The sequence below is a fragment of the Phalacrocorax carbo genome, chromosome 3 (assembly GCF_963921805.1).
Source record: "Phalacrocorax carbo chromosome 3, bPhaCar2.1, whole genome shotgun sequence".
Lineage (NCBI taxonomy): Eukaryota > Metazoa > Chordata > Aves > Suliformes > Phalacrocoracidae > Phalacrocorax > Phalacrocorax carbo.
In genome coordinates this window covers 69339232-69353444 of record NC_087515.1, presented here as the reverse complement: position 1 = coordinate 69353444, position 14213 = coordinate 69339232, and the positions used below count along the sequence as shown (strand labels likewise).

The following is a 14213-nucleotide window of genomic DNA, read 5'->3' as shown; positions in this document are numbered from 1 at the left end:
CTTCAAGGAGCCCACAGACAGTAAGACAAAGCTGACTGGGCAGAAACATGAATTCATTGAGAACATCATGAATAAAGACCACTTCTAGTTGCAGAAATTCCTAAATGCCAAACAGCTGGAAACTGGAAGAGCATTCAGGGCACGATCACCACTCATGTGTCCTACCTCTGAATCTTCCCTAGGTATCTGCTAATGGCTACTCTCAAAACCAGCAGACCTTCCGCTCGACCCAGCGCAGCCATCTTTACATGTTCTTAGAAACCTAAAGTTGGACATCAGGTGTTTTTCAAGGTTTTAATAAGTAATCCAAAGGTTTTATCACGTAAGCTCCAGTCCAAACATTTTACAAATTGTTATTTGAAGCTGTCACAGCACTTCCTCTAAGTGTTCACTTTATTTCAAAATTCATCATTAGATACTGCATTTATTTTTCCCATAACAGAAGGTAAGTGGCTTTTGACTCTGCTCATAATTTGAGAAATACAATGTAGCTCAGTATAAAAAAAATTCTGAAGTTGCATTAATTACTCAGAGGTAATTACTCTTGCCTTACCAATAGTGTTTACTATTGCTATACCTGCAAAAATGCTTTCCATTAGGACAAGTTTTCACATTTTTGTAGCACTCCAGAGCATGTGCCATTCAGTCTGAAATTTCCCAAGACTTCTCCTCCTCCAAAGCACAACATTGAGTTAAACCCCTCCCCTTGAATTAAAAGTAAAACATAAACTCATCAAAATTTTCCTTTTTCCTGTTTTTAACAGCTCCTTTTCTCTCTCTCTCTCTCTCTTTTTATTCAAGATGACTTTCTGAAGCTACTGAAGACTAAAAATTGGCATTTGAAAATTGAATATAATCCTGTGTGACTACAATGGTTCTCAGTGAATCTGGTAAAGTTAGAGCCCTGAAAGTCACATACTCAGTGTAAGGGCATTATCTTTTCAACATGCTGGTAAAACAGTGCTCCTTCTGAGACACAGCTGTACTGGAATATATATTTCCCTTACTATGGCCAAGGCCAGGACATTTTATTGGATTCCAGAGAGATGTAAGAGACAAGGAATCCAAAGAAGATGTCAACGCATGCCTTAAGGACCTTTGCACCTAGCTGAGGGATTACAGAGCCTGAGAAGAAGAGATGGAGAGAAAACACTCCCTAGCACTGCTCAGCTTTTCTGGACACCTCTTCTCTCCTCTAATTCTCTGACTGAACAGGAAAAAGTGGGCTGGCTCTGGTCACTAGGGGATCCCTGGCTTCGACAGGTTAGAAAACCCAGCATTTTTTCAAAGTGAAAACACTAGTAGTTTATTTTTACCTATACCTTCATTACCACATCTTATTCTACTTGGATAACCTCTTCATGAGCAGTGGACTGCTTTCTAACCTACAGTTTCAACAGTAATCAGGCAGGGTCAGCAATGTTAAAAATCTGCACAGAAGATGATTCCACAGAGTTATTTCCCTTCTGCTTTTGCTTGAACTTCTTGCTGCTCCGCATCCTGCGGACCCACTGGAGGAATTCAGCAATTGTTTTAGAGCTGTTATGTTCTTAGATATAATTTGAAATCGTGCTATTTCAAACACAAAAGAGCTTAGTAATTTGGATACACCATACGTCTTAAGAATCTGAAGACTGTGAACTACTTTAGTTCATCAGATGCGACTGCTCACTTTTAGTCTGGATATCAGTTACCAAACATCCAACTTTTAAACAGCAGTCCAAGAAGCATAGAATTCTAACCAAAGGAAGAAAAAAATTAATAATTAGAGCTTCTGTATCTGTTTTGGACTATCTCTGAAACATGCCTTTGTTCTGCTAGATTTTACTAAACAGCCACAGTTTCACATATGCAAAAAGAAAAAACTTCCTTGAGAAGAGTCCAGGTGTTACACTTAGAGGAAAAGGCTCTGCAGCAGAACTGAACAGAAATCAGGTGCCAAAGACAGAGAGCACTGTGTCAATTAACTCTGAAAACTGCCTAAGGATGACAAGTATGTTATTTGGGAGAAGTAAGAAGCAGTTATCTCGTATTTTGAATGAATCTAAATGACAATTCCTCAAATTTTCTTCTTATGTAAGGTGTGTCTGAAGTCTGAGAATACAAAATTTTTTTACAAAATAGTACTTCCATCACAATTAAAATACCTCCAACATTTTAACAAACTGTGTAGACTCTGAAAAACAGAAACTGAGAAGTAACTAATTTCTCCTCTCCTAGAGGAGATATCATTTTGAATTTGTCAGTAAAACAATTATGCAGGACAGGCCAGGGATCAGGCCCAGCCAGCATGGCTACGTGAAAGGCAGGTCCTGCCTGACCAACCTGATCTCCTTCTATGACAGGGTGACCCGCCTAGTGGATGAGGGAAAGGCTGTGGATGTTGTCTGCCTGGACTTGAGCAAAGCCTTTGATACTGTCTCCCACAGCATCCTCCTAGAGAAGCTGGTGGCTCATGGCTTGGACAGGTGTACTCTTCGATGGGTAAAAAACTGGCTGGATGGCCAAGCCCAGAGAGTTGTGGTGAATGGAGTGAAATCCACTTGATGGCAGGTCATAAGCAGTGTCCCCCAGGGCTCAGTTTTGGGGCCAGTCTTGTTTAATATCTGTATCAATGATCTAGACAAGGGCATTGAGTGCACCCTCAGTAAATTTGCAGATGACACCAAGCTGGGCAAGAGTGTCAATCTGCTTGAGGGTAGGAAGGCTCTGCAGAGGGATATGGACAGGCTGGATCAATGGGCCAGGGCCAATTAATTGTATGAGGTTCATCAAGGCCAAGTGCCGGCTCCTGCGCTTGGGTCACAACAACCCCATGCAGTGCTACAGGCTTGGGGAAGAGTGGCTGAAGAGCTGCCCAGCAGAAATGGACATGGGGGTGCTGGTTGACAGCCGGCTGAACGTGATCCAGTGGTGTGTCCAGGTGGCCAAGGCAGCCAACAGCATCCTGGCTTGTATCAGGAAGAGTGTGGCCAGCAGGAGTAGGGAAGTGATCATGTCCCTGTACGGGGCACTGGTGAGGCCACACCTCGAATACTATGTTCAGTTTTGGGCCCCTCAGTACAAGGACATTGAGGTGCTGGAGCGTGTCCGGAGAGCTGGTGAATTTCTGAAGAACAAGTCTTATGAGGAGCAGCTGAGGTAGCTGGGGCTGTTTAGTTTGGAAAGAGGAGACTGAGGGGAGACCTTATCACTTTCTATAACTACCTGAAAGGAGGTTGTAGTGAGGCAGGTGTTGGTCTCTTTTCCCAGGTCAACAGTGATAGAACAAGAGGAAACAGCTTCAAGCTGCACCAGGAGAGGTTTAGATTGGATATTGGGAAAAGTTTCTTTACTTAAAGAGTCATCAGGCATTGGAACAGGCTGCCCAGAGAGGTGGCAGAGTCACCATTCATGGAGATGTTAAAAAAAAAAAAAACCTGTAGACGTGGCACTTCGGAACATGGTTTAGGAGGCATGGTAGTGCTGGGTTGAGGGTTGGACCTGATGATCTTATAGGTCTTTTCCAACCTTAGTGATTATCCTACAATTCTGTAATACAAGATCATCAGCATCATGAATGCTGATGCTTCAGGGCTTAAATTTACTCTTCCATATGCATAGTTGAAGCACCAAGCAGTCCATTAAATAAAGTGTTCCTTAATTTACCTATTTTGTAAGATATGGGGCATAGTAACAGTTGCTCCTATCAGTGACTCCAAAGCAGGGGGAATCCAGCTAGTTAGCACTTAAGTAAAATTACATACACTAAGAACCATAAATAATGCACAACAATAGAAAAAATGCAGGGAAGGGAATGGTGCAGAGGTTAGGTTACTTCTGTCTGGCAACATTTCCCACCACTTCTCCACACATACCTCACTTCACAAAACCTTTTAGATACAAATAAAATAGCCATGACCTTTTTTCCTCCTCTGCATGATTAATTACTTAATGTACTATTAATTGGAAAATGTAGCTGAATTTCAAATGCTTTCATTTTCTCAGCATATCATGCTGTCTGGGAAGCGCCGATTAAGCTGTTCATCAAAGGTGAGCAGGCAAGGTCATGTAGGCTGTACCTCTTCAGTTATTCATTACCTGTCCTAAATAGTAATTAACAACGGCAATATTTCCATAAATCAAAGATTTTCTGATTACCTTCAGATGATGAGTGGGTAGGGGTAGGGGAGGGGAAGGAATCAGTGTATGGGTTTTTACATGTATCCTTTTTTCCACCATTTGTTCTAATGCATACCTGAATAATTCAAATCAATACATTAGCTGTCATTTAAGACAGAGAATTTCACTGCAAGTCAACAAGAATTCCATGCAGGATAAAGTAGTTATGAATTCCTTTCTCCCTTCCCTATCCCCCCTCAACTTTAAAGGAGGTTGTGATCTAAGAAGGTTTCTCAATTATCAAGATTGTTATATTTTTGTTTCTTTCTTTTTATTACCTCCATCATCAGTTTTGAAGTGGAGATGACAGAGTGCAGCCTTGAGGCACATTCAGTAAGGCTCTGAGTTTCTTGCCCCTTTCAGTATCTGGGAGGGGTGGGAGGAGGTGGGGTGGGGTGTTCTCACCTTGAGGCATCTCAGGCGGCAAATAGTGAGGCTCTTGAGCACTGACATGTACCCAGTCAAAGTCATCATACAAGTCTTGGTGGTAGTCACAGGGTCCAGGACCATCGTCGAACGTACAGCCCCCTAGGGAAGAAACTTGTTATTAGTTTATTTAAAAGCAGACATTTTCCAAGAGTCAAGCAGCGGTGTTCCTCCTGGGCACACCACAACTACAGAGCCCTCACAGCCTGTGGCACTGTTCACAGGCTTGCCTGCGCAAAGCTAAAACCCACAAGCAGCTCATCCATCAGTGTTCCTCTCTCTTTTTTAAATGCCTCTGCTTCACACAACCAATTTCCCCCACGAGCACCTTCTGTCAGAGCAGATCACCACAGGCTGAGTCACTGAGCTGGAGTGAAACCTGGCCCAGTGTCAGCGTGACAAAAAGCAAGGGGAAAACAGAAAAAAATGGACTAGGCTCAAAAACTATAGGTGCAAATCAACAATTTCAATGCACTGAAAGCATAAGTAGTCCAAACACCGACAACAAGGATAGTGTGCCCAAAACAAAAACAGTCAGACGAAATAATTAAAATTACTTAGAAATTAAATAATTGCTGCAGAATGAATTGGATAATCTTGCTTTATTAAATCAATCTAGCGTAACACAACACAAATTAAAGGCACTTTTTCAGGGTCACACAAACAACAGCTATGAAAACCTTACAACAAAAGTTGTGAGAAGAAGGGACAGGGACAAAGAAGGGGAGAAATGTAAAAGATGGGTGGGGGAACCCAAAAATTCGTGTAACACAGTAATGTCGGCCCTTTCTCATTCAGTATGTTTTTTACTACATTCTTCAAAGTCATTGAGTAGGCTGGGAAAAAGAGAGAAGAAAACATAACGATCATGGGAAAAGAACAAGGTTTGAGACAGAAGTAGTAAAGGAATCAAAAGAGCTTGGTCAAAGAAAAAGTAGAGCGTAACCACAAGAAAATACAGATTTCACACCTACAACAGCATCACACGCATACAATAGCATCAGTTCTCTCCGTTCATGGTACACAGGACTTGAGTTTGCTCTTCCTGCTCAAAAACAAAAGGCATGACCAGGAGAGAGTGAAAAATAAAACACAGTGCATTCATCTTTATTTAGGCAGTATTTTTTAATCCAGAAAAGAAGTTATAGAAGAACTCAAGAATTAAATTATAAACAACAACTGGAAGTCAGGGGAGATATTTCTTGCACCCTCTCCTCCCTATCCTCAGTAGTTAGGGCATATCACTCCAATTAAAAAAAAAAAGTTACAACAAAAACCTCTCATGTTAAGAGGAAACCTCTAGAAAAACAGGAGCATTTGTGATTATTTCATTGTCTGACTTTTCGAACACAAAATATGGGACAAGTACTGCTGGTATCACGAACATACAAAAATCCTTATTATGGTAAAATCTAGTGTCACCATACAATGAGTCACCACTACTCCATCAACAGCAAACACCCTTCCGTGCCTGCCAGGCTCTCACCAGCCCACAGTACACCCTGAAGGAGAGCGGGATGGAGGTGGGAAAGGGGGAGAATGAGGACCATGAAGAAATACAGTCTGTGCTCATTTCTGTCCTCTGTACAAAACGTACATGGCCTAGAACTAGGATTGGCAAGAGAATAAGGAAAGGAGAAGCAGGTATGTGTGTCACCAGATCGAGGATAAAAATATTTTTTTACCTACCCAAAATGAGTATTCAAATATCACATAACAGGCAGAGAGTTTGAAAAAACAGTGTTCATATCTGGGGAAGTCCCTTTTACCAAACTTCATCAGAAAATCTAGACTGTGTCCCAAACAGAGCTTGTGTTTCATCTTCAGTAAGAGACAACTCAAATAATTCCCACAGTTCTGCATAAGTATTTGTCATTGTGCTTGTTTTGGCTGGGATAGGCTTAATTTTCTCCATAGCAGCTAGTAGGGGGCTATGTTTTGGATTTGTGCTGGAAATAGGGTTGATAACACAGGAACATTTTAGTTACTGCTGAGCAGTGCTTACACAGAGTCAGGGCCTTTTCTGCCTCTCAGCCCACCCCACCAGCGAGCAGGCTGGGGGTGCACAAGGAGCTGGGAGGGGGCACAGCCGGGACAGCTGACCCCAACTGGCCAAAGGGACATCCCACACCATGTGACAGCATGCTCAGCATATAAAGCTGGGGGAGGAAGAAGGAAGGGGAGGGGACTTTTGGAGTGACTATATTTGTCTTCCCAAGTACGCATGATGGAGCCCTGCTTTCCTGGAGACGGCTGAACACCTGCCTGCCCATGGGAAGCAGTGAATTAATTCCTTGTTTTGCTTTGCTTACGTGCATGGCTTTTGCTTTACCTATTAAACTGCCTTTATTTCAACCCACAAGTTTTCTCACTTACTCTTCTGATTCTCTCCCCTATCCCATCAGCAGGGAGCGAGCGAGCGGCTGCATGGTGCTTAGTTGCCGGCTGGGGTTAAGCCACAACAGTCATTTTGACTAAATAACAAAACAACCTAAGTTTTCACTAATTCTTCATTAAGAACCACTGCCAGATACTCATTCCAGGGCACTCCTAGGACCACTTGTTAACCAGTGTTTTGGCTGGCAAGAATAACACCAGGAGAGAAAGCAAGCCCTACACTGCTAAATCCTTGTACCATAAAACCTGAAAACTGAATATTCAGCTCCACGTTAGCAAAACCTTCTCAGATGTTACCCTGTGACAACATAAGCACAGCAACAACAACAAAAAAGCTCCAACATTTGATATTCTGTACTAAGTTGGTTACTACATCAGTGTTACTGTCAAAAGACTGCAAGGCACAAGAAGAAAAATACTAGTGCATCAAAGAAACATTTATGCCTTTAAAAGTCCCAACTCCAATGCCCTATTACCACCAAGAGACTTTTCTAGTTAACATCTACCATGACAAAGCCAGAAAGGCTTAGAAGATAAATCTTGGTCTTTGATTTAACTTACAATACACTGCTATGATCACTCTACAGCAAAAACGTACATTTCCTTCGACACTTAATTGATACATGAATAGCAGTTTCCCTTAGAGGGAAGTTATCACTGTCTGCTGTCCCAGCACCAAAATGACATACGGCTTTGAAGCACATGCCTGCAGGGCACCCATTACCCTTTTTAATGGTTTAAGTGCCCTCAGTATATAAATTTAAACTACCAATGAATCTTGTAGACTCATTTGGAAGATGAATGTTCTTAATTGCTCATCTCTGTGCCCACTATTAATTTTAGTTATCAGGGTTCTGATTAGCAATAACAACGTGCCTGTTAATACACAACAAGCAATCCAAACCTCCTTGTGCATAGCACATCACTGCTGCATCCACAGAACAAGCAAATGTCCATTTATCGCACACACATGAACGAAGTTTATCAGGACAAATTATCAACCCACTACAAAATCTGCCCTATAACAACCGCCTAAACGAATGGCTTTCTCTCATGGAGCACACCTCCTTCTCTTACCAACAGATCATGACATTTCAAGGCAAGTAAAGTAAAAGCCAATGCTGTAAGTGATTTATCCAGTACAACACAATGAGATAGACTAAGCATTTTAAACCCCCTGCAGACTACTCCTCATGACTTAAAGCATGACCAAATCTGGATCTCCCCTTCTCTGTTTTAAAAGTCAACTGCCTGCGTGCTATCTCAGTAACTCTGGGTACTAAGAGACAAAGCTAGTGTGGAAAACACAAGAAGAGACAAGGAGTGAGTGAAACCTGCAGTGATCTGTTTCCAGTCATTTGTTCAAAACTATATACATTTTAAATCAATCTTTATCCACTCAACCATAAAACCACATCTGACAGAAATACACCGTAGGTCAGAACTTGTTAATACCCTAACTCAGCTACTGGGCCACTCTCCACAATAATGTGACAGTGCTGTTCAGGGAAGAAGGTGGAAGGCCTTGATCAAGGTTTAGTACCTTCCAGTGAGATTCAGCAGCTGAACTCAAATACATATTTGTATTTGTTACCCAACATTTTGACAATAATTTGCTAATATCCTACAAATGACAAGTTCGAAATCTCCAGCTCAGGCAACTGAAACCTTGTCTCAAGTCAGTAAGAAGATGCTTCAGTACCAACCACTGTCCCCTTACGTATCATCACCATGTTCCTTTAGCTACAGCTGATGTATAACCCACAATTTATCTTCAATACTACCCTGCCACTGGAATTTGTGCATACCTACACCAACACACAAGCCATGCCACACAGAGTGATTTGTGCACCTCTGCTCAGTCTTCCAGCTGGAAGTGCACAGCGCTGACATTCAAATGCTCTTGGACCTTGCAGTTCCTAAATCCACATTTACCTTAGATTTCTAGTATCATGCTTCAGAAAAAGGCAGCAGGAGGGATCAAAGCAATACCCCAGACTGGTGTGACCTCAACGACCTGACGTGGGCTTGGGGACTGGCAACGCATGGCAGCCAGCACCTCCTCCCTTCAGACAATACTGCCATTGGGTTGTGGCCCAGAAGGGCTGGACGAGGACCAGCAGCATGCTTTGCTGGGAGGCAGCAGCAGCCAACAAGAAAGCATTGACAATCAATTTGACAAAAAGAAAAATCAGGCAGCCCATCTGAAACAAACACCCTATTGACAACGGGAACTGTAAGCTAGGAAGACAGAAGGGATCTTAATTCTGGGTAGTTATTTTGCCAAACTGCTGACTGTACTGTGGGTCAATCCAATTCATTCAGTTGCTGAGGAAGTATCTGGGAAACATTTACATTCCACAGAAACCAAACAGATCAACAATTCACTGTTTCCATTATCGTTTCCCATAAGCTTCACTAAGTTATTAACTTCAGCTTAAACACACCTAGAACTCTCACACAGTGCTCTTCAACATCCTTCTAAAAGACAAGTGATTAATCATGGTAACCTCATAAAAATGGCCTGTCTACATGTCCATTTGCATTTATAAAAGAAAATGAATCTTAAATGTTCATTATAAAAAGAAAAGTATGAATATCCCACACTGAACTCTCAGAAAAGAAATTAAAGCTCCACTAAGTAACAAAGTCATTAAGATTAACATAAATTTAATCTTAAAAATTAATCTTAAAATCCCAAAGATTAATCTAAATTTAATAAAGATCTTATAACAAGGTTTACACATCACCTGTAAAAAGTTATTTAAAGATGCTTGAATTTAAAGACAAATTACAGTTTTTTTTAAATTTTACCATATTTCCTTAGCAGAAACACTCAGTACTGACACTACTCTGTGCTTTTGATTTATCCTACATCCTATCATCCTACCCAGGGAAGAAAAGCTAAACAGATTTTTCCCCACCAGGTTCAAATATAAATAAGCTTTAGACTAAGAGAAGCATGTGTCAGTAATTCCCACTGTTAAATGGCTGTCCGCTACAGCCTTAACAGTGGCCTCCCAGCTCATCAGCTCAGGACAGAAAGGAAAACTGATTCAGATTTTGAACTAACGATATTTATTTAACAATTCCAGTGCTCTCACTACACTTCCTAGCGATCATGTCACTTTTACTATTTCAAATAGAAACAGTCAATTGCATACCAATATCACATGAAACTTCAGATACGCATAACATTTATTATGAATGGCATTATAGGGATGCTATACCGGACATCTACTGACTTCTAGACAAAAGAAACCATTCCCACATATCACCTAAAAATTCTGTATGTCAGTTTTCATGTTTAGTTAGACCTTTAACAGCTCCAGTACCCTTGAAAATACAATCAGAAAAGCAATAATAGAAGAACAATTCAAAACATTCAAAAAACTGCTAAACTATGATAAATTAAGTACCTATTGGTAAAACTAGATGATGAAGAAGAATACACATTTACTGGCTATGCTTTACACCACCTTTATTAAAAAAGACAACCTTTAGCATCAGGGGTAAGAGAACGGAACGGCTGTCATTCACTTTCCTAAATCTAACGAAGAATATATTTCTTTGTCTTATGTCACACTTTCTACAGAATTGAAAATAAAGAAAAAATAGTTTAACAAATTACATGTAACAACAAGAATGAGGCAATTACTTTCAAGTCGCCTACAATAAGAATATCTACCCACTAGGACTCCCAAGTACATTCTCGCCAAAATCTGGCACTAAGTTTCGGGAACTAACATGGGAACTAACATGGGAACTAACATGGGAACTAACATGGGAACTAACATGGGAACTAACATGGGAACTAACATGGGAACTAACATGGGAACTAACATGGGAACTAACATGGGAACTAACATGGGAACTAACATGGGAACTAACATGGGAACTAACATGGGAACTAACATGGGAACTAACATGGGAACTAACATGGGAACTAACATGGGAACTAACATGGGAACTAACATGGGAACTAACATGGGAACTAACATGGGAACTAACATGGGAACTAACATGGGAACTAACATGGGAACTAACGAAAGAAAACTGCATCTTCTGGATTTGGGGCAGAGGTAGAGAGAAGGGGAACGTGAGTATCTGATTTGGTTTCTGAAACAAATTGATTTTAGAAGTGTTCTTTGTTGCCTATTTCTATAACCTATCAGCATTGCAGAGGATTTTTTTTCAGCCATAGAATGGCATGTGTAGAAGGACAGTCGAAAGAACACAACTTCACGCTTTATTTCTGAGATCTGTTCTTGCATCCAACTACTTCTGGTGCTATGCAAAATACACTAGTAACGTCTTAAATTTCACACTCCTCAATTTTAAGGAGCTGGTTATAAGCCCAGAAATTCATCCACTAAGAACAAGCAGATCACCAGGACAGGAGAAAAAAAAAATCTAGCATGAGAGAAGAGTTGTACTACAGGCATACAACAAACTTTCACCATCACAACTCTTCCCTTACACTGGGCTCAGTTACCAATGGTTTCTTTGGGGCTCATATGCATGAAGGTGTCACACCAGTAAGGAAATACTCTTTTCTCATCCAGCTCAAATGATTAGTGGGAACAATCTGCTCCTTTTATTCAACAGCATGCTTTTATTTTTCTCCACCACCTGCTGTAAAAGCATAATGACTAGCTCTAAATCTATCAAAGTAGATAGCTCCATGGTAAGAACCCAGTACAAAACTATGTTTATCAGCGATGTCAGGTAAGAGTCCTGTGAAAATTTAATTTTTTCTCTTCACATTGACTGGTGAATTCAAAGCTTGAAGAGTATAAGGACCCTATAGCAGGTCTCTTGTCAGTCATAGATCCAGGAACAGGTTCTGCTTTTAAAATCACCCACCTACCACATTAATTTACCTGTTTCTATCACAGCATGCCTCAAAGCACAGGACGTTTTCATCTTCTAAAGGCGCTATGTTATTTCTGTTATGAGAATTTTAAAACACATTGATTGCAGAGTATTCAGGCACCTATTAAGAATATACTATGAGTTGCTGTTAATGTGGTTTGAGAATAAATTTTAATGACTTACGTTAAAATGCTTATGTTCAGTATTACCTTCTGGAATGTAACTCTGAAATAACCTTAACTAACCTACGGCATCTAAAATCAGGTGGTCAGAGGCCCTATTTAATTTAAAAAAAAAAAAATAACCACAAACACAGCCACACTTAAGGAAAATGACAGATTCTCCTTCACTACAGGGAGCAGTCGTACTAAATACTAAGAATATTTATCTTCTTTGCAGTGGTATCCTATTTTTGTAGTACTAGAATTCATTACAGAAAACATGACTGATTACAGTTAAGAGCAATAAGAGCCAAGTAAACTCAATTACCTACAAACACCTTTTAAAAATTTTCTAGCCTTGTTCCCACTATCAGTATGCTTTAATCATCATCTTAGCTTATTAACTTGAACATGGAACTCCAAGTCTCATCCAAAAGCACCAAAGGAATATAAACACCAACAGCTTAATAGGAAATATGGCCGATTATTCCTAAATTCGCAATATTTTATTTTCACTGTAGGACTTTTGTTGGTGCTGTTAGAAGAGTCAAATACTAAATATCCCTATAAATGTAAAATTTTCAGAAAAGAGGATAAAACCACTCCTAAATCACTACATGTGAAAAGTCACACTGACATTAAAAAAAAATAATATCCCATCCCCTGATAGCCATAAAGTAATACCATACCCAATATAAGAAAAAAAAAAAAGTTCAAACAGGTCATCATCAAGTCTAATGTAGGTATAATTTGTTTTCATTTTATATCTATCTTCCATATTCCTTATTAATAAAACATAGCAGTTTTTTAGAAAGGAAAGATGGGAACTTGAAAAATATCAGGTGCGAGTTACCAAGAACGCAGGGAGACTCACGTGGATATCCTTTCCTGTAATCTTCAGGGAAAGATCTTGCTATTATTCCCAGCATTTATTCTAACCCCAAATTTTGGAAGAGCATGAAGATTCACAATTAGGTGTGGTCTACCTGGCCAAGCAATTTATTAGATTTCTTCTACTAAATTAGGTTCCTTCCCTTTATACCAGGCCTGGAAAAGGCTGCTTCATCTCCGATTTCAAAAAGCTTTATATTGACAGGCAACAGGAAACTTTTCCATGCTTTACCAGCAGTGAACAAGGTGGAAAGAAGCAAGAGATGAAGAGGGGGAGAAGATCAGACTCTATCACACTATCTGTCCTTCCATTTCCAAACTAAGTAAAATCTAAACAAAAGTGTCTTCAAATTTCCTCCTGTTCTCCAGGGAAATGGGTGTTTTCTGTTCTTAACTGGAGAGGCAACAACAGGTAGCTGTGAATAGTCTCAGTCGCTTAATGTCTTTTTCAAGTTTTCTTCATCCTTCCTTGGCATGGGCAAGGAAACAGAGAGCAAATAGCCCCACATGTGCAGAACACTTTATATAACTGAAGCTGCCATGACAATTTCCATTTCAGTTCACATGATATTTCTGAAACCATGAAGAGATTCAACAGATTCATGAAATTATGAACAGATCTTCATTAATACGAAAGTGTCAACATCCACAGAACACAAAAGCTATCTCCTATTTCAAGTCACAGGCTGCAAGCTTCAGTATTCCTCTGGTGCACTGAGCAGACTTTTGACCAACTGTACTGGTGACAGAAGTTATACTATTTGAATACAAATAACTGGGGGGTGGGGGTGGGGTTTGTGAGGGATGTAATCATGTACTTGAGATTAATAAATGACCATACCAATAATAACTAAAACACCAGCAAGCAAATTCTATGACTTCAAGGACAAAATTGAGAGCTCCAAAATGAAATTAATCATTGATTATTTATGGATATGTGGTCTTACAACACTGCTCCTGAAAATAACACCTTTTTCCAAGACACTGTTAGTGCTTATTTATAGAAAATCTTATGTAGATATCACTGTCTCTGGCATTTCTCCTAAATGTTCTCACAATATGCTGTTAAAAGTTAATGGATAAAAATGCCATTAAACTCAGTAGGAGTGCTGAATGAAGGCAGCCCTACAACCATTACATTAAATCACAAAATTTTCTAAGATTCAGAGTACTAGGTTATTTTCTAACTTGCTTTCCATGGGGGGGGGGAAGCTGAAACAAGGACTTGGAAGAAAAAAGTCTATAGCTAAACTTTTATCTCTACTAATCACATCAGCAATTCAACCACAAAAGCAGGCCTAA

The 14213-nt window shown here is 40.0% G+C and overlaps 1 protein-coding gene across 6 annotated transcripts in view; it reads right to left on the bottom strand.

Annotated features, from left to right (window-relative positions):
• The window catches only part of PTPRK (protein tyrosine phosphatase receptor type K), a 414239-nt gene that overhangs the window by 323247 nt on the left and 76779 nt on the right, over window positions 1–14213 (bottom strand). For all 6 annotated transcript variants that reach the window (XM_064447325.1, XM_064447319.1, XM_064447321.1 and 3 more), the window contains exon 2: window positions 4567–4689. In XM_064447325.1, the coding sequence (XP_064303395.1) occupies window positions 4567–4689 (123 nt within the window). The remainder of the gene's footprint in view (window positions 1–4566; window positions 4690–14213) is intronic.